This window comes from Bombina bombina, chromosome 6, assembly GCF_027579735.1.
Source record: "Bombina bombina isolate aBomBom1 chromosome 6, aBomBom1.pri, whole genome shotgun sequence".
NCBI lineage: Eukaryota > Metazoa > Chordata > Amphibia > Anura > Bombinatoridae > Bombina > Bombina bombina.
Genome location: NC_069504.1, coordinates 74,757,532 through 74,780,344, shown reverse-complemented (window position 1 = coordinate 74,780,344; position 22,813 = coordinate 74,757,532). Strand labels below are relative to the sequence as shown.

The following is a 22,813-nucleotide window of genomic DNA, read 5'->3' as shown; positions in this document are numbered from 1 at the left end:
TAAAAAAGGCTGGCTCCTAAGCTTTATATTTCTGCTTTTTAAATAAAGATAGCAATAGAACGAAGACAAATTGAGAATAGGAGTAAATTAGAACGTTGATTAAAATTGCCTGCTCTAGTTGAATCATGAAAGAAAAAAAATTGGGTTTAGTATCCCTTTAAGTTTAGCGCTGCACTTTTGTTTATAGCTATTTTCAATTTCTTAAAGGGATACTGAACCCAAAATTTTTCATTAGTGATTCAGATAGAGCATGCAATTTTAAGCAGCTTTCTAATTTACTCATATTATTTCTTTTTCTCCGTTCTCTTGGTATCTTTATTTGAAAAAGCTTACAAGGCGGCCCATTTTTGGTTTAGATCCCTGGATTGCACTTGCTGATTTGGGTAGAAATACCCAAACGGTAGGAATTTATACCCTTTTATTTAGATCTATTTTCCACTTTTATTTCTTTCTGCCCGCCTTTCGTCTCTTTGGTGGAGCGGCCTCTCCTTATTTCTCCTTACTTATTCTTGGTTTACACTGGTGGCATTTATTGTTACTAACAATTTATTATGTGTATTCATTTACTTTGCTAATTGCTTGTCAGATAGATGCACTTATTATGGGGCATCTGGTTTGATTCCATAATAGAACTGAAGTCATCTATGACTAAATCTGTGGCCAAATTTACTGCAAACCGGTTTTAGTACACTGCATGAGCTAAATGTTTTAAACTATTTGTACTGGACTTTTTTTTAAAGAGCCATTAAAGTTAAAAATGGCATGCTCTAGCTACCCTGTCCCTTAATGTAATGGATTTTCAAAGGAGTCAAACACAGCAAAAATACTGCAGCACCAGCCACTTGATCCAGCTGCTGACTGGATCAGTGTCGGTTTCCGCTCAAGACCAGCAGCCTGTGAAGGTTCTAAGTGGCACTTCTACTATGGGTTTAACCCATCTGCAGGGGGTAAAAACATAGAGGTGTTGGGTAGTCTTAAAATTAAACACTAGAACCAATTAGAGCATGTTCTTTTTTTATATAATGGCCCTTTAAATTAAAATTAACAGAGATACTGTATAAGTATCTAATTTGAGCTATACAGTAATAAATCATAATGTTACCAGGTACATATTGTAACTTGCTTTAATTGATACTACAATCATTAAAGATGATGTATAATTGAGTGTTATGAATGAGGACATATATATAACTGTACATATTTAAAGGGACATGACTCCAAATTTTTCTTTTATGATACAGGTTAGGCATTGGGATGCAGAAGGCAGCAGCCACACGCAACATTTGTCTCTTTACAGAGCTGGATATATTCTTGTGAAAGTGCAACATGCTAAGATCTGGATTTCCAGAGATCTTAGTCTGCTGCACTTTCACAATAAGAAATCTGGCTCAGAAATGCCGTGAGCAGCCGCCTTCTTCCACATTCGGATGATAATGAAGCATCCGATTGCTCATGCCTAATTCAGATAGTAGCAGCCGCCTTCTTCCACATTCGGATGATAATGAAGCATCCGATTGCCCATGCCTAATTCAGATAGTCCTATGAGTCATAAATCCTTGATATAAATGAAAATGGCTGCTCTTATACAATAATGATAACTGACAAAGTAAAACAAACAAAACATAAAAAAAATATAATTTACTCTTTCCTGCCGTTAGGACTCTCCATGCCGTCCTAACCGTGCTGGGCTTTAGTGCCATTAGGACGGCATGGAACGTCCTAGTCGTTTGGCTGTCCTGAAGCCATAGCGGCTTGGTAAATGAGATCACGGGCTGCAGGGTGTGCCTAGCGTCATAGGCATTCCCCACTGACCCGATCACACCATTGAAATCACACGATCTCATGACTCGTGATTTCAATTTGTTTACTTTGGAACTTAATTCCGATGTAGACAATTTAGTCCAGGCAGGAAAGGGTTAACTTCATATTTTAAAATGTTTTTTTTTTTTTTTGGGTAACACTGCTGATACTATAACGTTTATAAAAAATATAGAGACATTAGCATATGTGCTTCGAGTACTTTTAAAGGGACAGAAAGGTCAAAATTTAAAAGTTATTACTTTTTTTCAGTGGCATGCACAGATATGATGTGAGGGCCTATTCACCACATTTTCTCTGGAGTGGCTTGTATGACTAAAATTAAGTCTGAACAGGCACAATACACACCACCAGAAGCTCTCTGAGCTTGAATACTGATGCACATGACCTCACAGCATATCTGCATATGCCACTGAAAAAATTAAACTTTGACTAGAAGCATTTTTGCTACTGGAAGTATATTGCAAAAATGCTTCTATTTAAAACCGAAATGCAAAATGCACATTTAAATTTTAACCTTTCTATCCTTTAATAAAAGTTATTAGAAAGACATGAACATTTGTAATTCAGTCCCAAACTTCTAAAAACGTATAAACGAAATGAATGCTCCTGCAGCCAAGTGCACGCAAATCTCCAGTTATTTATAAGGTTGCATCTGCTTAGTGCTCTTTGGCGCTATAGCAAATTGAGTAGTTCCGCCCATTCGTAAAAAAAACATATATGACAGCTGAGTGAAATACTTTCCATTTCATATTAAATCCAAAACATTTCTTTTTGTGATTCAGAGCATAAGCATTTAAAAAAAAAGTTTCCAGTGCACCTCTATTATCAATCTTGCTTTGTTTCCATAATATTCTGTGTTGAAGAGATATCTAGGTAGGCATCTGGAGCAATATATGTCAGGAAATAATGCTGCCATCTAGTGTTCTTGCGGTAGTGTTGCCACCTCGGCCTTGTTTTCCTGGACACTTGTGAGTTACACATGCTGTAGGGTGTGCAAGGAGGAACATGTATTGTGCTGTTCATCTGCACTATTCCTGTGATGTTCAATACGTTTCCCCCTGCAGCATATGTAACTCATAAGTGTCAAGGAAAACATGGTGGAGGTGGCAACCCTATCTTGCAGATAGATAACATTCTTGCAAAACAGCTGCAATATAGTGCTCCATAAAAGGGTTGGCTCCTAAATTTGCCTCCTTTAGTTTCAACAAAAGATACCACGAGAACAAAGAAAATGATAGTAGAAGTATATTAGAAAGTTGTTTCAAATCACAAGTGTCATGGATACCGGGCTGCAGGGGTTAAACCTCCACACCCTACTACTGCACCCCCTTCTGTTTATAAGCAGATTTGGGCTTTTGAGAGCAACTGAGATCTCCCAAACCTTTGATTTACTTTGTTTAATGGTTTACACATCGTCATGAAAGAGCTGGTCCCTGACCGCCTAGTCCCTCAGAGTCTCCGGCTGACCGAGCCGCATCCCCAGGTTCCCTTACCCAGGTCGCTCCAGCAGCCCCTTGTCCCAAAGCTCTGCTCTTTTGGGGATTGGTAGCCCTTGGGGAGGGCAAGAGGTGGGGTGATTGCCGGAAGCCCCCTCTACAACCCCCACTTCCCAGTGACCTTCCCATTGTACGTTTAATCACCCATAGCTCCGGCCCCCAGCCATGGATCATGTTGCTTTTTGGACTGTAGCAGCTGGAAGTGCCGCCGCTCCCCCGGGATCACCCCGGAACCATGATCCTTATACCGCTGGACACTATGGGTCAATGGACTCTAAGGACGGCGCCAACCTGTCTGGAAGGGCGGAAATGGCGGGAGACTTAGGGGACTGATAAGGCTCTTATCTTGATGAGATTGTGTATATAAACTGTGTGTTTTCCCAATAAAGAGGTACTTCTTGTTTTCACCTGAATGCTAGTCTGTCTAATTATTAGTGTGGGCTCAGCTAAAATCACTTTGCTCCGCTACATAGCGGCTGGTTACAGGTGCAGGAAGGATCCTTTGGCGGAGCTACCCACTGGGTACCCTAATCCGTCACAAGCTCTACCTGCATCATGAAGGAAAAAATGTGGGTTTCATATCCCCTTAATAACTGGAACTCCAACATGCTGAAGTGCACACAAGAAAAAAATAATAAACAAATATGTGGTGAAAGCTAAATATTGCACTTTATTAGTTTTGCTGGGAGCATATATTCTAACATGTTTGCACAAGAGATTTACAGATAATTTTGTATTCTCTTATACAATAAAAGAAATAGAACGTGTATAGTATAATTGTAATATGTCAGTTTAGTCCATCAAACTTAGAAACACTACAACAACAACAGACACAACTTCCGGTGTTTCCACTTCCGTCTCCTGTCAGGATCTGCGCACAGAGTACTGGGGTCCTGTGTACTGTGTAGCTGCCTTCCTAGGTGCCTGTTTACATACGTACATCACCTGCTGACTTTATACTCAGTTTTACCTGTCACTTTCTACGGATTACCGGAGCTACCTGACAGTTTTCCACCTCAGTGCACCGCTGCTTGTGCGGGAGGCAAGCGGCTGGTACGTTCCAGGGTCCTCATAAAGGGTTCGTGCTGTGGAGCGGAGTGTTTACACATTCAAAGGTAAACGGTCCGGTGCTCGGTGAGCGGGTATATATTTGTTTACACTTTGCTCGTTGGTATTTGAGGAGACCATGTCACCGTGTAAGGCTGCACAGGGTGTAAAACTGTACAGAGTATTTTGTAAGGTGGTTTGAAATGTGTGAAATTATGGGCCTAAAGTACCACAATCTGGAGTTGTATCTTTGTGTAAGGTGTTGTGCAGTCTGTATTGGGCTAAGATGTCACAAGCTGCAGTTGGACCTGCTTATAGGGTGGCATGGAGTGCGCGATGATTTGTATGATGTGGAGGATATGTGTAAGGTGGCGTGGGTGTGTTATTGCATGTGTCTGGGGAGGTAGAAGTTAGAATTGGACCTGTATATAAGCTGGTATGGGTTGTGTGATACAATGTGTCTTTGGTGGCAAATACTGTAAGTATTTTGTGTAAGATGGCATGGACCTGTGTATAAGCCTGTATGGGTTATGTGCTGCTATGAGTCTGATGTTGCAAAAACTGTAAGGAGGACCTGTGTAATTGGTGGTAAGGGTTGTGATGTTATATGTGTGATGTGGTACAAGTTAAAATTGGACCTGTGTATAAGGTGTTATTGGTTATGCAATGTTATGACTCAAAGGTGGCAAAATCTGGAAGGAGGCTTTTTGTATAAAGTGGGATAGTATGTGACAGAGGCGTTAAAAGCTAGAATTGGACCTGTGCACAAGGTGGCAGTTGGGATGCAGGATATTATGAATCTGATGTGTACCAATTTGAGACTGGTTGTGTATTATGAATCTGAGGTGGCACAAACATAAGGAGGACCTGTGCATGATGGTATGGAGTGTGTGATGGCATAGGGTGTTTGGTGGTATGTGCTGAGGTGGCATATGATGGAATTCGACCCAGGAATAAGCTGGTGTGCAGAGCGTGGGAGTATAGATTTGAGGTGGCGATAGCTAGAGGAGAGCCTGTGGATATGTTTGTATGGGTTGTGTCATGCTATAGGTCTGAGATGGCACGAGCTGTTGGAGGACCTGCTATAAGATGTTACGTTATGGGAGTGTTGTGGTGAAATGAAGCATGGTGGTTTGGTTTTGAGGTGATACAATGCTGAAGAAGACTTGACATGAGTGTTTAAAGTCTTAAAGTGGCTCAAGACTGGGAAAGACCTATGACTAAGATCATATGAAAATGTATTAGGCAAGGTCTGAAGAGGAAGAAAGCATGGTTGATGCTGTTGGCATGGATATGTGATGATGTAGGTCTGGTGTGATTAAAAATAAGAATTTGTATCAAAACTATTTGAGAAGAATTACACCTTAGGTTACATTTGGTAGTTATTTGACCTAAGATAACATGGATTCTGTTTTGATATTTTGGGTCATGGGGTCATAGGACACTGTACTGAAAAAATATACTGTATGGTAACTGAAATATATCAAATTGTATCACTTTATTTTTAATTTGTTCCTGTGATGAGCAAAGGGAGCTGTCCCTAACAGCCAGAGAGCAATAGATACATAGGTATCAGTCATGTACAAACATGCACTGCCTGTTAGTTTTACTTTTGTTTTGTTATAAATATTTTAACATGTTTACTACAGTTACACATACTGGCAATTTTGTGTCCATAAGTAACTGTTTCAACTGGGTTAAATCCCTTAAAAAAAATGGTTCTCTTTTTCACAACTTGCCCACTTTGTACAGACCCACGGACAAGAAAAACAATATGCTGAGAACTTACACCTATGAGACTTGCCCTGTATTTAGCCTATAAAGTATTGAAATAGCCAATCTGGACTAGTTACTGGAGTAGACAAGGCAAGCCACTGTAATTTTGTTACTAACATTTACATTGTCTTGCCATATTTTATCTAATCTCCTGCTGAGACTAAATAGAGACAGATCTGCAGCAGGGTTAAGCTTTTGAAGTCTGTGCATTTTCGATTCTCACAATTATAAAATACACTATTTCAGAGTTAAATTACATTAAAATGTTGCAAAGTAAACAGTTTATTGTTTAATTTCGTCTAGTAAACCCCCCCCCCCCTGCATTTTATGCCATTTAATGTTTAAAAGTTTTTAAATAATTTCTATTGGCCAAGGTATTGGAGACAAATGTGAAACCTACATTGTTGGTATCTTTTTCTCAGAATTCAGGAGGACATTGGGGATATAGACCACTGTTCTCCTAAGTTTTAGAGTTTCTTGGAATAAGTCTTTTCGCAGCTGAAAAAGTGAAAGTCAATTCCTCAGATAACCATGCATGGCTGCTCAAGGCAAAGTTGTTTCACATTATGGACAACCACATCAAAGTTTTAACCCCTATACTATTGAAAGCTGTTGAATCTTTTACATTAATTATGTGGATATAAATAAATAAAGATAACTAAACTAAGTTGTTCAAAAATAAAAGCAGACACACTTATACAGATGTCTTGTATCTGAGAAACCTTTAACAGTAGAAAGGAAAAAACGTAAAATAATCCATTTGATGTTTCTGTTACAGTTCGTATTGAAGCCAACAGCCCTTCACTTTATGTTGTATGTTTTACATCCTCTATCTTACATTTTCTATTCTACATATAAATTTGAAGTAAGCTAGCTAACTAGTTATTTTCTTGAACAAAAGATATATGAACAAGCATAGAAATCCCTGTGTAAACACACAGCGCCAGCCTTTTATAGATGGTGAGATAATGGACTGGAAGACCTCTTCTTAGGAAAGGCAAATTAACGTTTATATCAGTATTACAGTATTCAACAAGTTTCTTTCTGTGATATTATCATTTTTTCCTCTGACAGCGTTCATGGGACACCTGACTGTATTTATTGCTTCCCTGGCTCATTAACTAAATTTCTTGATTACTTTGCTGTCTGACTACCTTATTTCCTCTACTCAGATACCCATGTCCTCATTCCTCCCTATTTACAATCCCTCTGCTCCTGGAGAAAAAAAATGTCTCAAGCTCAGTTCCTCTTAAAAACTATCACAATGGACTGACCCCTCCCACTCACAAAGATAAAGCACTCCCTTGATCTGATTTTCAGCTATAGATGCACTCTCTCAAACTTCACAAATTCCTCTTTTCCACTTTCTGACTATCATCTCCTCACTTGCAACATAACAGCACTTCCTACTACTCTCCCTCCTTATAGCCCTCACACCAAACTCCACAGAAGCATTTCCACTAGATCAACAATAGCTCTCAATCTCTCTCTCAAACTTCTGCTCTCTTCCATATCCTCCTTTTCCTGCACTGACCAATCTATCTGTCACTACAACTCTACATCGGTCCTTGACAATTCGACCCCTCCTACCATATCTTGGAAATCATGGGCTCCTCCTCATCTGTGGCATGCTACCTACTTGGATGTTCCTGCACTGCTGAGTGACAATCCCTTAACCTCTTAGCCGGATTACTTCTCTACTCTTTCTTCAAACCCAAAACGTCTGTTCTCCACTTTCAGTACCCTTCTTCGCTCACCACCACCTCCTTCTACTACCACTTCTCTCTCAACTCAAGATTTTGCCAGCCATTTCATCAACAAAATTGATTCCATCAGAATTAAAATAATCTGTAATTTAGAGTCTGTAACTCCCCGTTGAAACTTCCAAAACCCCAATTTCAGTTCTTTTGCTCCTGTGACAGAGGAAGCGGTTTCTGTCTGTATATATTTTCACCTCACTACCTGCCCCCTCAATCCCATACACTCACTACTTCCTTCCCTCTCTCTTACTCTTACTCAAATCCTCACACACATTTTGAATCTCTCCCTCAGCAAGCCCGATCATGCCATTGAATTACATGTATCGCTCTTCAGCACTAGGTAAGGTAGGCGAATGCTTTAACTAGTGATATACAGAGATATATATATAACAGCGCTCAGACTTAAAATACTTTTGCCTCTCTCTGTAACCCCCTTCCTGATCACGAATTTAAAGTTAATTTGTAGTTGAGAGTGGCGCTACTAAAAGCTAAAAAGTATTAAAAACTAGGAGATAAAATATATTTGGTTTCCTACTGAATATATACTGTAACAATAATATATATCTACAGGAATATATATCCCTATTGTAAATCACTCTACTAGATTATTGGAAACAAATGTAAACTAAGGATGATTTCTATTCAATGAATATCAAATGCATTTTTATATAGTCAAAGTATTTATTAAATTGCAGTTATAGAATAAAAACAAAAATAAAATTAATAGCTATATGTCTTTACAGATAAAATATTTAAATAATAACTCAACAAAATAAAATCAAATGTTGATGAAATATTAAAGAGAGAGCCCAGATGATTTAGTCTTTCTAGGTAAAATAACGATGTCCACAAATGTTACAAAGATGTGTGGTCTGTATATTGAGACAGCGGATTTTGTTATATTGTTGAATAGATTCTCTTAGCAACAATATTGTTTCAAAAAATCCATATATACCAAAGTTCAATTAATGGAATACCAAAGTTCAATTGATAGAGTGGCAAAGTTCTCAAATAGATGTAAAAAAATCAAGTCTGTTTAGCAGAGCGACAATCTTGCTCGTATATTATTTGCAATAAATTTGAGTGGCACTTTGTGAGGTATATCTGACCCACTATATAGGTGGTCTTACCTCCTGCTTCATGTGTTAACCCCGCTTCGTGGATGGTCTTACCTCTTATCGAGTGCGGTTGAAGTCTCAGGGCTTACCGGTCTTTTTAAGTCTGGGTAATTGTAGCGGTGCAATATTTCGGTTTTCTTCAGCTTGCGCAAGCTCTCCTATAAACCGATGGCTTCTTTACCTGCTCTTAGTACTCCGGTGTACGCAGGTGTGAGTCTGTCTGGGGTCCGTCGGTATTCCTGCACTTAGTACTCCTCGTACGCAGGTGACAGACAGGTAGCTAGTTTCTTTCGCTCCGACCAGTACAATAGTGAACCTTTTTAAAGTGGGTTCCACAATCTGGGTTAGCAAAGGGATTCCTTGCGATACAGCTTTCTATCACAGTTTCTACGCGTTTCACCCGCGTTCCGGGCTTTTTCAAGATACTGTGATTACTCGGCTTTCCTATTCAAATAATGCCGCCTTCTATCTGATTGGTCTTGACTTTGGTTACGTCACTGGGCTCTCTTATGATAACCTCATCGAGTTTTTTTTTTTTTTTTTCAATTGAAAACCTAGGCTCTCTCTTTTCTATAAGCATTCCTTACTAGAGACATTCCTTTTTAGAAACAATACTTTCTTAACTTAATCCCAAATAAAAGAAAAGAAAAGAAAAAAGGAAAAAATGGAGGAATACGTATCTTTATTTTACAACTCGATAATAGTGTTATACACAGGATACGCTCATTTTCTCATATTGTAATCCAGGTTTCCTCACTTTTACATTTGAATTCTGTCTTCTAAAAAATTGATTTATATCTTTACAATAGGTCTTGACAACACATTCTTTTAGTTGGAATTCTCTGCTAAACTGACTTGATTTTTTTACATCTATTTGAGAACTTTGCCACTCTATCAATTGAACTTTGGTATTCCATTAATTGAACTTTGGTATATATGGATTTTTTGAAACAATATTGTTGCTAAGAGAATCTATTCAAGAATGCTTTAACTAGTGCAGGAGCACGCTATATGCAATTCAATTGTGTGATCAACCTTGCTGTAATTGAACAGTGAGCCCGCGATGCACTGTTTGAAAAAGCAAGTATCGTTTTCAGAGAAAAATTAGGCATTTTTAAAAAAGAAAATCTAAAAAAAAGCTCATGTTACATAATTCTGCACATAGGTTAGAATCATGTAACTTCCCCCCCCCAGCGTTTAATGTCCCTTTTATTAACAATTTAATTATTTTTATTTAACTAAAGCAATAACTTTATAGGTTTCATTTTCGTTTTTAATGCTTGCCACTCCCTCCTCACACTTAGGCCCTTCTGGAGATCTATTCCACTCCAAACAATTCTATTAATTTATCTTCTTGAAACGCAACCACTTCACAGCGTTAGGACATTCCATGCCGTCTTAACAGTGCTGGGCTCTAATGCCGTTTGGACAGCATAAAAAGTCCTACTTTTTTTTTTGCGTCCTGCAGTCTCCTCATTTTAGGCAATGGCAAATTGGACTGGGGGGTGTGCCTAGCATCGTAGGCAGTCCCCCATGATCCGATCCCAGCCTTGAAATCACGTGATCACATTGAAAATTGCAAGATTTAATTTTTCAAGCAAGTGTTTACATCGGAAACATGAAGGGGTTAATAAGGGGTTGATTCTGTGTACATAGAATTGCCGTAGAATAATAGGATTAAAGGGGACAGTAAAGTCAAAATTAAACTTTTATGATTCAGACAGAGCAATCCATTTTAAACAACTTTCCAATGTATTTCTTATATATTTTCTAATTTACTGTTTCTCTTGTTATCCTTTGTTAAAAAGCATACCTAGGTAGGCTCAGCAGCAATGCACTACTGAGAGCTAGCTGCTGAATGATGGCTGCACATATATGCCTCTTGTCATTGGCTCACTCAATGTGTTCAGCTAGCCCCTAGTAGTGCATTGCTGCTCCTTCAGCAAAGGATAACAAGAGAATGAAGCTAATTTAATAATATAAGTAAATCTGAAAGTTGTTTAAAATGGTAAGCTCTTTCTGAATCATAAAAGGAAAAATATTGGGTTTATGTCCCATTTAGGTTTTTCTCATATTTGTGTGGTTATTTTATAACATTTTTGCAGTGAAGAAGAGGCATGCTATTTCTACAGACACAAATTAACAGTCTTGAGAACCACAAAATCAAGAATATGTGATATCTTCTAGATGAAGAAAAAATGACAGAAATAATCTTACGGAAACTTCTTGGAGAGCATGACAATGTGTGTGGATATAGAATTGTTTTTCTCAAGCTACTTAATTTAAAATGAATCCTTGTTTCAGGAAGAATAACTTTTATATATCTTAAATCATCTATAGATAGATGTTTGTTTTTTTTCTCAAAAAAGCATTTTATTTTAAAAAATTTTTTATTTAAATAAAACATTTTTTTTTTTTTTTATTGATTTTTTTTTATCCACCTATTTTTATTGCATACTTTATCTGATTCATGGAACTTAAATTTATTTTTTTCTAGTAAGTTTATTATAAGGCAGCTAAAGTAAAAATTTAACAGTTGCTCTTTTATCTATCGAACAGAAACAATTTGAACACAATGTCCATTGAAAGTAGGCACATTGGTGGTGTCCATAGCGTAATATGGGAGAATGCTAGAGACCACAGGTGGCATATTTGGGGGATGGTAGAACCACAGCGAGCCTGGCAAAGGGTGATGAATGGATTATTTATAAATAGTTACTGAAGGCATACATATACATTTGTTAAATTGGTTTTAAGGCTTTGTATTTAACTATTTCTGCCCATTAAGACAGTTACTAATAAAATGCATCCTTAAAATGTACCTGTGCATTTGTATCATATTTGAATATTTGTTGGCAGAGTCGTAACTACAGGGTCTCCACTGCTACCGTGCCCGTCCTTGTAGGGAGCCCAGCTCCAGCTGCTCAAGCAGAATCAGGTTTCAGAGCAGCTTGTTTATGTAACTGCCGTTTGTCTTATCACCACAAGAGGTTAATAAAGGTAGATATCCCCTCAAAAGGCATTTTATTAAAAAAAATACATATTTAGTTAAAAAAAAAATCTTATTTTTTTTAATACTTTTTGTTTTATCCACCCTGATCAAAGGGGTGGTAAAACGTTTCTGGCTCCTATATTTTAAACAAATTTGTTGAGCCCTGATTTAAAGTACACATGCTTACATATTCCCATTATACACAATTTTGTCAGGTTCTTTAAGGTTACAACAGGAATTAACCATGTACAGTTCATGAGGTCTTCCTTTTCTTCCCTGAAGTTGACCTGTCACAAAATAATTCTGTACCTCACTGGCACTTTTTTCCAGAGATGGTGACAAATGTAATTCAGGAGATAGAGAAGACAGTTTCCAAATATGCTCAGACGTATAAGTGTATCTTCATGTATCTCTAGTGACATAGTCATAATAGCATCTGGGATCAGTTTAGCAGCTAATATAAAGGGGGAAATCAGCCCTTTGTAGCAAATGCTTACTTTAACAGAGTAATTCAATTTCCAGTTATAATAGTGGGTGAATCCAACTAATACTAGGAGGGGATATCACCAGTAGAAGCCACATTGCTAGGTGGTTAGACTAGATTTTGTTTAGTAAGGTTGGGTGTTGGTCTCAGATCATCTAGTCCAAAGACTTGAGCATACATGAGCCAGATCATCCAGTAGATACTTCAGGATTGACATCACATTATAGCAGTTGAAGTTCCCTTGAAAATGTCTTTGTGAACATGAGGAACAATAAATTAGCATTTTTTTTATATTTTGCTAGAGGGAGTGGCATGAGGTACTGTGCTCTGGAGATAGAGAATGTGTTTGTCCGGCAGGGATTCATCTAAAATATCATCTCCAAGTTGTGAAGAACCTTTTATTCAGGTTCGTAGATCTAAACAGGAGATTGGATACTATACAGTGAGTACACACTATATTACTGGCTTTCCCAGTGGTTATTTTATATAAAGGATTAACAATAGTATCTTATTCCAATATAAGGGCATTCTGAGTTAGAGAGGGACAAAATATACAAGTCAGAGAATAATTATATTCAATCCTTCTTCTGGTGTCAGTTGTATTGTATTTTCACACTACCAGCTAAATAGGGTTGCCAGGCGTCCTCCACAAAAATACCGAACACCGGTAGTATATACATATACACACACACACACAATATATTGGCTGGCTGCTGCTTCAATGATTTGTGTGACAGTGTAGATAATTTATGATGACTTTTATATATATATATATATATATATATATACACACACACACAATATATTGGCTGGCTGCTGCTTCAATGATTTGTGTGACACAGTGTAGATAATTTATGATGACTTATTCAGACACACACACTTGCCTTCACAGTGTCTGTTAAATTAAAATAACAGCATAGTTATCAGACATTATTATTTCAAAATTCACAATTTTTCACAACAAGGGAGGGAAGCAGACTAGCAGGGCAGCACGCACTATTAACTTATTGCTGGGCTGGCTCTCTGGCTGGCTGTCACTACTCACTAATTTATTGCTGGGCTGTCTCTGGCTGGCTGTCACTACTCACTAACTTATTGCTGGGCTGGCTCTGGCTGGCTGTCACTAATCACTAACTTATTGCTGGGCTGGCTCTCTGGCTGGCTGTCACTAATCACTAACTTATTGCTGGGCTGGCTCTCTGGCTGGCTGTCACTACTCACTAACTTATTGCTGGGCTGGCTTTCTGGCTGGCTGTCACTACTCACTAACTTATTGCTGGGCTGGCTCTGGCTGGCTGTCACTCTGCAGTTGCACTCAGACTCTCTCTGCCTCTGCGGCGCCTGCAGGCAATGAATGACACACAGACTGAGGCTGCTGAGAGCGGGTCTTCTGTTCTCTGGCGTGATGACGTCACGCTCACGTGACCCGCGTGATCACGTGCGATACGGCAGGCAGCGCAGAGAGAGGCCCCCCGACTCAACTCCGGCTCCGCACATCACTGTCAGGAATCAGATCAGAAAGATGATGATCCGATCAGACAGCTGAGCAGAGCCTTAGTTGAGAGTGAGACTGAGACACACGGGCTATTAGCTTAACAGGGGATGGTTGGTTGTGTGGGATTACGGGTAAGCAGCTAGCAGCAGCCGCAAGCCAGGCATAAAAAAAAATGTAAAGAAAACTGCAAAGGCTATGTCCGTTTTTTTTAAAATAAAAATTACCGGCCAGTAGCCTGAAATACCGGACAGTCCGGTCTAATAACGGACACCTGGCAACCCTACATACTCCTTTAAGGAGTAGCTCCATCGTGATTTCATTAATTGGATATTAAACAGTGCTCCTTTAGTAAAACAACTATGTTAAAGTAAACCTGAAAAACAGATTGTGTAAAAAAAACAGCAAACCACTTGCTATCCTTGCTTCTCATTGTAGCCACTGCCCCAGGGTGGATATAAATACAATGATTTAAAAAGACATTTTAAAAACTTTGTTTTTTTTTATTTAAATAGAATTTTTTTTTTAGGAAAAATCAATCTAAAGATAGTTTCTAATTAAGATACATTATAATCCAAAGGGTACTCATGCTTAAATAAGAATTAGTTTTTAATTATGTCGCATGAGGCCGTATATTTATGGCTGCAATGTTTTACATTTTTGGTAAATTAATTCCATTAATCCATTCACAATGTTACTCTCCCAGAAGTTTCTTTAAGATTTTTGGACATTTTTCTACCTAGAAGATATTATTACATATTCTTGGTTTGTAGTGCTCAAAACTGTGAATTTTTGTCTGTAGAAATAACCTGTTTCTTATTCACACAAAAATGTTATAAAATAAAAATACAAAGCTGAAAAATAGACGTTAAAGGAGACGCTAATCAGATTGTTTTCTTTCATGATTTGGATAGAAAATAACTTTCTGAATTTTCTTCTATTATCAAAATTGCTTTATTATCTTGATATCCTTTGCCGAAGGTGCAGAAATGCACTACTGGGAGCTAGCTGAACACATAGGCTGAGCCAATGACAAGAGGCATATATGTGCAGCCACCAATCAGTAGCTAGTTTCCAGTAGTGCATTGCTGCTCCTGAGCATACACAGGTATGCTTTTCAACAAAGAATACCATGAGAATGCAGCAAATTAGATAATCTAAATAAATTGTAAAGCTGTTTAAAATTGCATGTTAAATTAGACAAGGCAGAACATGCAGTGATCTGAGATGTCATCGCAGAAAATGCAGCATGTCTGCAGAAAGAATAGGACACATGCAGGAACTCTTAGCACTTTCACTTTACAGCACTGCTCCCCATTAGATTGTTCACTTCAAACAGAGCTTAGCTTTTTCTGCACTGTTATTTTTCCTTAACAGTGCGTCCAGAGCAAAGTGCTGTTTGAAGAGAACAGTCAAAAATGGAGCAGCGCTGCAAAACAGCAGTACATTTATTGTTGACTGGCTCTCAGGGAATCAACCCTCCCCCTTAGCCTTTCCTGACCTACAAAGCTGTGACTTCTGAATGTACCTTTTTTATTAATAGATTTCTACCTTGTGATGTTAGATTAAAAGAAAAGCTAAAAAATGTTATTTGAGAGATTTTAAAAACTTAGCATTACTCTCCAGTTAAAGGGACACTGAACCCACATTTTTTCTTTTGTGATTCAGATAGAGCAGCAATTTTAAGCAACTTTCTAATTTACTCCTAATATCATTTTTTCTTCATTCTCTTGGTATCTTTGGTTGAAATGCAAGAATGTAAGTTTAGATGCTGGCCCATTTTTGGTGAACAACCTGGGTTGTTCTTGCTGATTGGTGGATAAATTAATCCACCAATGAACAAGTGCTTTCCAGGGTTCTGAACCAAACAGATAGCTTAGATGCCTTCTTTTTCAAATAAAGATAGCAAGAGAACGAAGAAAAAATTATAATAGGAATAAATAAGAAAGTTGCTTAAAATTGCATGCTCTATCTGAATCACTAAAGAAACATTTTGGGTTCAGTGTCCCTTTAATCAACACATTGCACTTGAGCTGGTGCTTTAGTGTAATTGCCTAATTTAAATTGAATTTTATTTGAAAATGACCTGCATAAAAATTTTCTCAAAAAAAATCTCATCGCAGAAAGTGAAGAAAAGTTCTGCCTCTGAGCTCCCCAATAGTGTTTCATGGTGCCTTTAAATCCAATGGAGTGTAGTATGGACTACAACTAAGTATATTCTGCACCGTCACATCAAGGAAACAAAGACAAACCAAGCAGTGAACACTGTTTTATAACGCATAAAAACCATAAGTAACAGTCACAGGGTTACTCACGTAGCGCTACAACAGCTCTAAGAAAACAGCTCAGTATTGAAACCTCCGGATAAACTGGAACACATCCAAAACGGTCAGCATATTTGTTTTACATTTTGTTAGTCACTCCGGGTGCCACATTGCAAACTGCCACTGTATTTAGGTTAGGGATTTTCATTGTTTTCCAAACTCCTCCCTATAACTCGTGTGAAAGCAGATCTGTGGGTCTGTGGTAAACCCTTCCCAGTGACATGGGGGTTACACCTCCAACGTAAATATATAGCTGCTTCAGCGTTTTTTAAATGTATTTATTTATTTGCAGGGATTGTATTTATGTATGCGTCTATATACTGCTAAGTAATATGAATATGTTAATAATTACAGATGTCTCCAGATGATGTCAGTCTGAAGTGGTAGTTCCCAACATCAGCCCTAGCACAGGTAATAATGTAAACAAAAAGTTACCTGATATTTGGGTGAGTTCTAATGCTTGATCATGTAATGAGACAAAAAACTTCATATGACATTTTGTGAAAGGGAAAAAAGTGATACTATCAAAATAATTGAAATATATTTAAAATCCAACGAGGGACAAAAGTGGAGCTGAATTATATACTGAAAAACCATTAATATTAAATTTGGTGAAAGAAAAAAATAGGATAATTTTATATGTCAAAAATTAAATTACACAAGCATTCACTTTCCCCACTTATCATGTCAATAAGTTCCACCTGTATTTTCATGTTTTTTTTTTTTATTTTTTAAAACAATGTTTGTCATATATTATTTTAACAACAAAGGGAAAAAAATGCCATTGAATCTGTTTATTAGTTTTACAATGATTTGAGTTACATATAAAGTTATATATTTCTTTATTGATACAATCGGATGTCTCTGTTTTTAGGGTTGCTTTGGATAGATAATGCCAGCAGAACGTAAGAAGACACCAAACATGGAAGAAAAAGATTTTTGCTGTAACCCAAAGGACAAAGACTGTGGGGACAGACGGCCCACAAGCAGCAAAGATAGAACAAAGGATGACTTGAGAGTTTCCAGTAAGAGAGAATCTTCAAAGGGTCTTGATGAGAAGAAGAAAAAAACTGATGATGACAAACGTAAGAAAGAGGCGAGTGAAAACAAAAAAAGGGAGGATGACCAGATAAAAATGGAAGAGGAGCAGAAGAGGAAAGATCAAGAGGAAAAAAATGCAGAAGACGATGAGAGGAGAAGGATAGAAGAAGAACTTGGACATCAACAAGAAGCTGCTGCATTTCAGCTAAAGTAAGCATGGTTAGGTCATGTGATGCACACATTTGTTTGAACTTGCGTTTCCCATACTTTAATTACATTGTGTAAAAATATATTAGAAATTAGAGTAATAAATACTTTGCCTTGTTGCTGTAAACTTAGTAAATTTAATTTTTGGCTTGTTTGAAGCAGTCTTTACTTAAAGGGACACTAAACCCAATTTTTTTCTTTCGTGATTCAGATATAGCATGCACTTTTAAACAACTTTCTAATTTACTCCTATTATCAATTTTTCTTCGTTCTCTTGGTATCTTTATTTGAAAAAGCAGGAACGTAAGCTTAGGAAGCTGCCTATTCTTTGTTCAGCACCCTTGGTGCATTTACCCACCAATCAGCAAGCGCTACCCAGGTGCTGAACCGAAAATGGGATGGCTCCTAAGCTTTACATTCTTGCTTTTCAAATAAAGAAACCAAGCGAACGAAGAAAAATTGATAATAGGAGTAAATTAGAAAGTTGCTTAAAATGGACTACTCTATATGAACCATAAAAAACAATTTGTGTTTAGTATCCCTTTAAATTAAGTCTTTAGGTAGAGAATACAATTTTAAAGAACATTCCAATTTACTTCTATTGTCTAATTTGCTTCATTCTTTAGATATCCTTTGTTGAAGAAATAGTGATGCACATGGATGAGCCAATCACACAAGGTATCTGTGCAGCCACCAATCGGCAGCTACTGAGCCTATCTAGATATGCTTTTCAGCAAAGTATATCAAGAGAATGAAGCAAATTAGATAATAGAAGTAAATTAGAAAGTTGTTTAAAATGGTATTCTTTATCTGAATCATGAAAGAAAAAAAATTGGATTTCATGTCTTCTTAAATTAGACTGGAAGTCTTCTTAGCTTGATACATTTGTTTATATTCATTTTTCAGAGGATAAAGGTGGTGGTCTGTTTATGGGGGAAAAAGTATGAGTTCAGTATATACTGCATTTATGAGCACAATAATTGTCGTGTTCATCTAAATAAATATTTGGAAAGGCAGGTCCAACAACCACATCAAATTTTGAAAAATATCCTTAGTGATTTAATGCCTTTGGCTAAAAACAACACCACTGTAAATATTAAAGAAAAGAAAGAGCTGTCCAAATATAAAGCAAAAGGGACTAAATAGACAAATAATTCACATGCCAAAAATCCAGTATCTATAATATAACAATCTTTGAAAAACAAATTGTATGAACAGTAAGAATGTTTTTAATGTAAATCTGTATTATGAAATGTGTATTCAGAGATTTTATAAGTTGAAGGGATATGAAACCCAATTATTTTTTTCTTTCATTTTTCTCTACATTTGACCACAAATCAGCAAGCACTACCCAGGTTCTGAACCAAAAATTGGCTGGCTTCTAAGCCTACATTCCTGATTTTCAAATAAAGATACCAAGAGAACAAAGAAAAATTGATAATAGGAGTAAATTAGAAAGCTTATTAAAATTGCATGCTCTATCTGAATCATGAAAGAAAACTCTTTGGGTTTCATATCCCTTTAAAGTAGACACAATAACATACAACATGGATAAAACTTAAAAAATTGTGCTTTTGGGGACTTCTGGTGTGTGGCAACCTTACTTAAATCCATTTGTATACAGCTCTTAATGGAACGGTAAACACCTTGAGATTATTGTATAAAATGTTTATTTATGTTTAGTAACACAATTTTGAATTACACTTTATTAATTTTGCCCCATTTTCATTCCCCTTTCCTGTAATTTTAATTCTGAATATTATGGGTTTCCCAAAATCCTGTTAAAAGTGGAAGTGCAGACACCGCTGTAATCCACACAGTTTTGGTTGCACGCTCTAGTAAGCCATTTAAAACGGTCTTTAGTTGGCCTTAGCAGAAAAAGAAACCTAAGTTACAATATGGTGGCGCCCACTGCTTTATGGACATTAGAATGTTACCCTTATTTTTGCAGTATTAAAAAAAGTAATTTAAAAAAATATATGTATATATTATTCTCAGGCTAATATTCGCTCTGAGTACATCATTCTATTAATGATTTATTTAATGTTTAATTTCCCTTTAATGTTGACTTCTTCAGAATTGTTAGCCACTTTTCACAAATTAAATTCAAATTATTTTAGTAGTATTTTATTTTTCACCATTTTATCCTGTATATTATTGACGCTACTTTAATATTTCTTTCTTATGGTGGTTAGAATCCACAATTCATTATTGTTGGGAATTCATCACCTGGTCACCAGGAAGAGGCAAAGACACGCGACACCAAGAGCTCTTCCAGTATTTCTTTGCCTCATCAAGTAGCAGGTGAAGAGAGAGGTACTCAGGAATTTTTATTCCCATTTTTCACTCTTAAGGTGAAACTTGGAAGAGAGGGACATAGGAGCGTACTGGCTGTGCAATGTATATCTCCTTGCGGGAGTAGTGATCACAAACCTGCCACGGGTGTCGCTGGGACAGTTCCGTTAGCCTCCTCCTGTTTGGCCATGAAGATGAACTCCCTCAGTATATCCTCTACTGTCAGTCACAGTACTGGATGGACTCTACTGTATCCTCAGGACTAATGTCTGGGTATAAACAGTGAAGTGGGCATTCACTGGGTTTGTACCTGCCTTTCCCACACAACTCACAGGCTATTGGTAGGTACATACGACTATGTATATCATAGCCAGTTTAAGCTGAATAGATTTGGGCAGCATTCACAGTCATAATATACCTCAGACTGAGCTCTGCAAACAGTATTCTTGTATTGTGTGTAAAACACTGGGAGAATGTAGCACTATTTATATATCACAATGGTGCCTTATCCTTTACGTCCTAATATCGCAGGGCACATGGGGTTAACAAACTTTATTAAGTATGTGGGTGTTTTATATTGTGGACACTATGTACAGTACTTTGTCTGTGCAGCCCATTTAAAACACTTGCTCTGGGTCTTTGTGTGCCGTCTGCATTCTTGGATTGCCTTTTTCCAAGGATTACTACAGGAGCGCTAATAAGGTGCCGGGGACCTTGCCCTAAGGGGATTTGAGGGCCGTGTGGGAGGATTTACTTCTTTCCGGAGTGGAGAGCATTGTCTACATTAGCTAGATGATTTTTCTGGAGGACTTCTCCGGAGGGCCATCCTGCAGAGGGGTCTGTTATTCTAACCAGCTGTGGGTACTGCTTGGGCTGCAGGTGCAGCATCTCTTTGGTGTGATTCTTTATCTGATTTATCTTGGTTTCAGAAGAATCACCCTTAGAAGATATTCAGGAGTGCAGTTGCTGATTGATATTGGCAAACTTTTATTTGTGATGCCTCCTCAAGAGAGTTTTCTTCTGTCCTGTGTCTCAAAAAGACCAGAGAAACTAGTGGCATTCAGTCAGTGTTCAGGATCTAGAGGACATGGGAGTAATTTGTTCCTGTGTCAGAACACAGGAGGGATTCTATCCCACTCTAGTTATAGTCCCAAAGGAGGAGGCAACATTCAGACCCATTCTGGATTTGAAAACCTTAAACAAGATCTTGAGGGTTCCCTCTTTCAAGATGCAAACTATCAGTTCTATTCTCCCTTTAGTTCTCTAGAGTCAGTTCAGGACAACTATAAACTTGAAAGATGTTTACTTACATGTTCACAAGGGCCATCAAGATGCTTACAGAAGGACCATCACTGTTTCCTTTGTTTTGTATTTCTGAACAGACATTAATAGTTTGTAGCTTTGCCCCTTGCTATAGCTCCCAGGATGTCACCAAAGTTCTTGATGGTCCACTGTCCGTCGTCAGAGCTTGGGGAATTATTTTTTTTTGGTGGCAAGAGCACACCTTAGTGGCGTCCATTCTAGTTTACACTTTTTTGCGCTACTATCTTTCTTTCTTCTTCCTCCTATTCTTGGCTATATGTAATACTGGGAGGGTCAGGGATGTAGGAGGGATATTAAATATCTTGGTGTCTTTGCCTCCTCCTGGTAGCCAAGTGATGAATTCCCAACCGTAATGAATTGTGGACCTCAAAGAAAGAAAGGAATTTATTAGGTAAGAATAAATGTTTTTTTTTTTTTTTTTTTTTTTTTTTAAAACTTTTATTTATCAAACAAGGGTTACCATGTGGAGATATCACTCCCATAGGTCACAGAACATGGAAAATCAAAAACATGTTACAATTGAATGTTTACATTGCAATACTGGGTCTACTTTGCTGCAAGTGATGTTCTTACATACAGTCTCTCTGCAGGTACGCCCAGAGTATTTTCTCTCAAAGCAAAAAGAAAGTTTCAATCTGCGTCCTAGGGGTTGGTCTTTTTGCTGCAATAGTCCATGGTAGATCCCTCTTTTCCTTTTTCCTCTCTCTTTCTCCTCCCGTACCTCCCTCCTCCCTTACCCAACCCTTTCAAATAGTACAACGTTTAATAATAGCTAAATAAGGATAATAGTAATCAAAACAGTAATAATCAGAGCCGAGCTTTATCTCGTCTCTTCACTGATCACGTTAAGAACTTTGCAGTTTCTTATTGTTAGGTCATTTTCTCTCCCCTGGGCAGCGGCGAAAAGACAGACTTTGTGGGCAGATGTCCACTACCTCATCTCTCATGTTTCTCTTCATATAAAAAACCCCATTTGCCTCTCAGATGTTGTTCTAATAAGACTTCAGTGTTTCTGAGGGGGGATAAAAGCTGTGTTTGCACAGCAATCTGTAAAGTGTGTATGTAGGGTTCCCATTTTTTCATGAAGGGTCTGGTTCTTAACTGTACATCTTTTAGGGTGTCTGCTGCTTCGTATGTAACCTGTTTGTGCGTGCTTGCTTTAAGTTGTGATAGTGTGGGGGTCCTTGGACTCAACCAATTTTTGAATATGAGTTTCCTGGCTTGTAGGATAATGTTCGTAATCACTTTTTTTAGGGAGTTAGGTGTTGAGGCTGGGATCTCTAGGAATACTACCAGTCTGGGGGAGACCATCACCTCAGTGTGGAACGTGGATTTTATCCAGTATGTTATCATGCCCCAAAATTTCCGTATCATAGGGCAGTTCCACAGCAAGTGCGGCAAGTCCGCATCTGCTGCTTTGCATTTTTTGCAGTGACCTTCTGCTTCTGGTCTCCATTTTTTGAAGATTTTGGGTGGTATGTATGCTGCTTGTAACAGTCTGGTGTGTGATTCTCTAGCAATCGCTGATAGAGTTGCTCCTCTTGCATATTGTATGCTGCGTTGTATCACGTCTGGTGTAATTTCAGTGTCTAGGGTACGTGTCCATGTGTCACTGATGTGTGTGATCGTGGCTACGT

At 37.8% G+C, this 22,813-nt stretch overlaps 1 protein-coding gene across 5 annotated transcripts in view; it reads left to right on the top strand.

The window, feature by feature from the left end:
• Window positions 1-4,215: 4,215 nt before the first annotated feature.
• Window positions 4,216-22,813, top strand: part of UPF2 (UPF2 regulator of nonsense mediated mRNA decay) — a 654,310-nt gene continuing 635,712 nt past the window's right edge. For 2 of the 5 annotated variants that reach the window (XM_053716468.1, XM_053716469.1), the window contains exons 1-3: window positions 4,217-4,432; window positions 16,665-16,721; window positions 17,185-17,561. In XM_053716468.1, the coding sequence (XP_053572443.1) occupies window positions 17,203-17,561 (359 nt within the window). In that variant the 5' untranslated portion in view covers window positions 4,217-4,432; window positions 16,665-16,721; window positions 17,185-17,202. Of the gene's footprint in view, window positions 4,433-12,796; window positions 12,937-16,664; window positions 16,722-17,184; window positions 17,562-22,813 lie in introns of all 5 variants that reach the window. The other 3 variants (XM_053716467.1, XM_053716470.1, XM_053716466.1) reach the window with 3 other exon arrangements.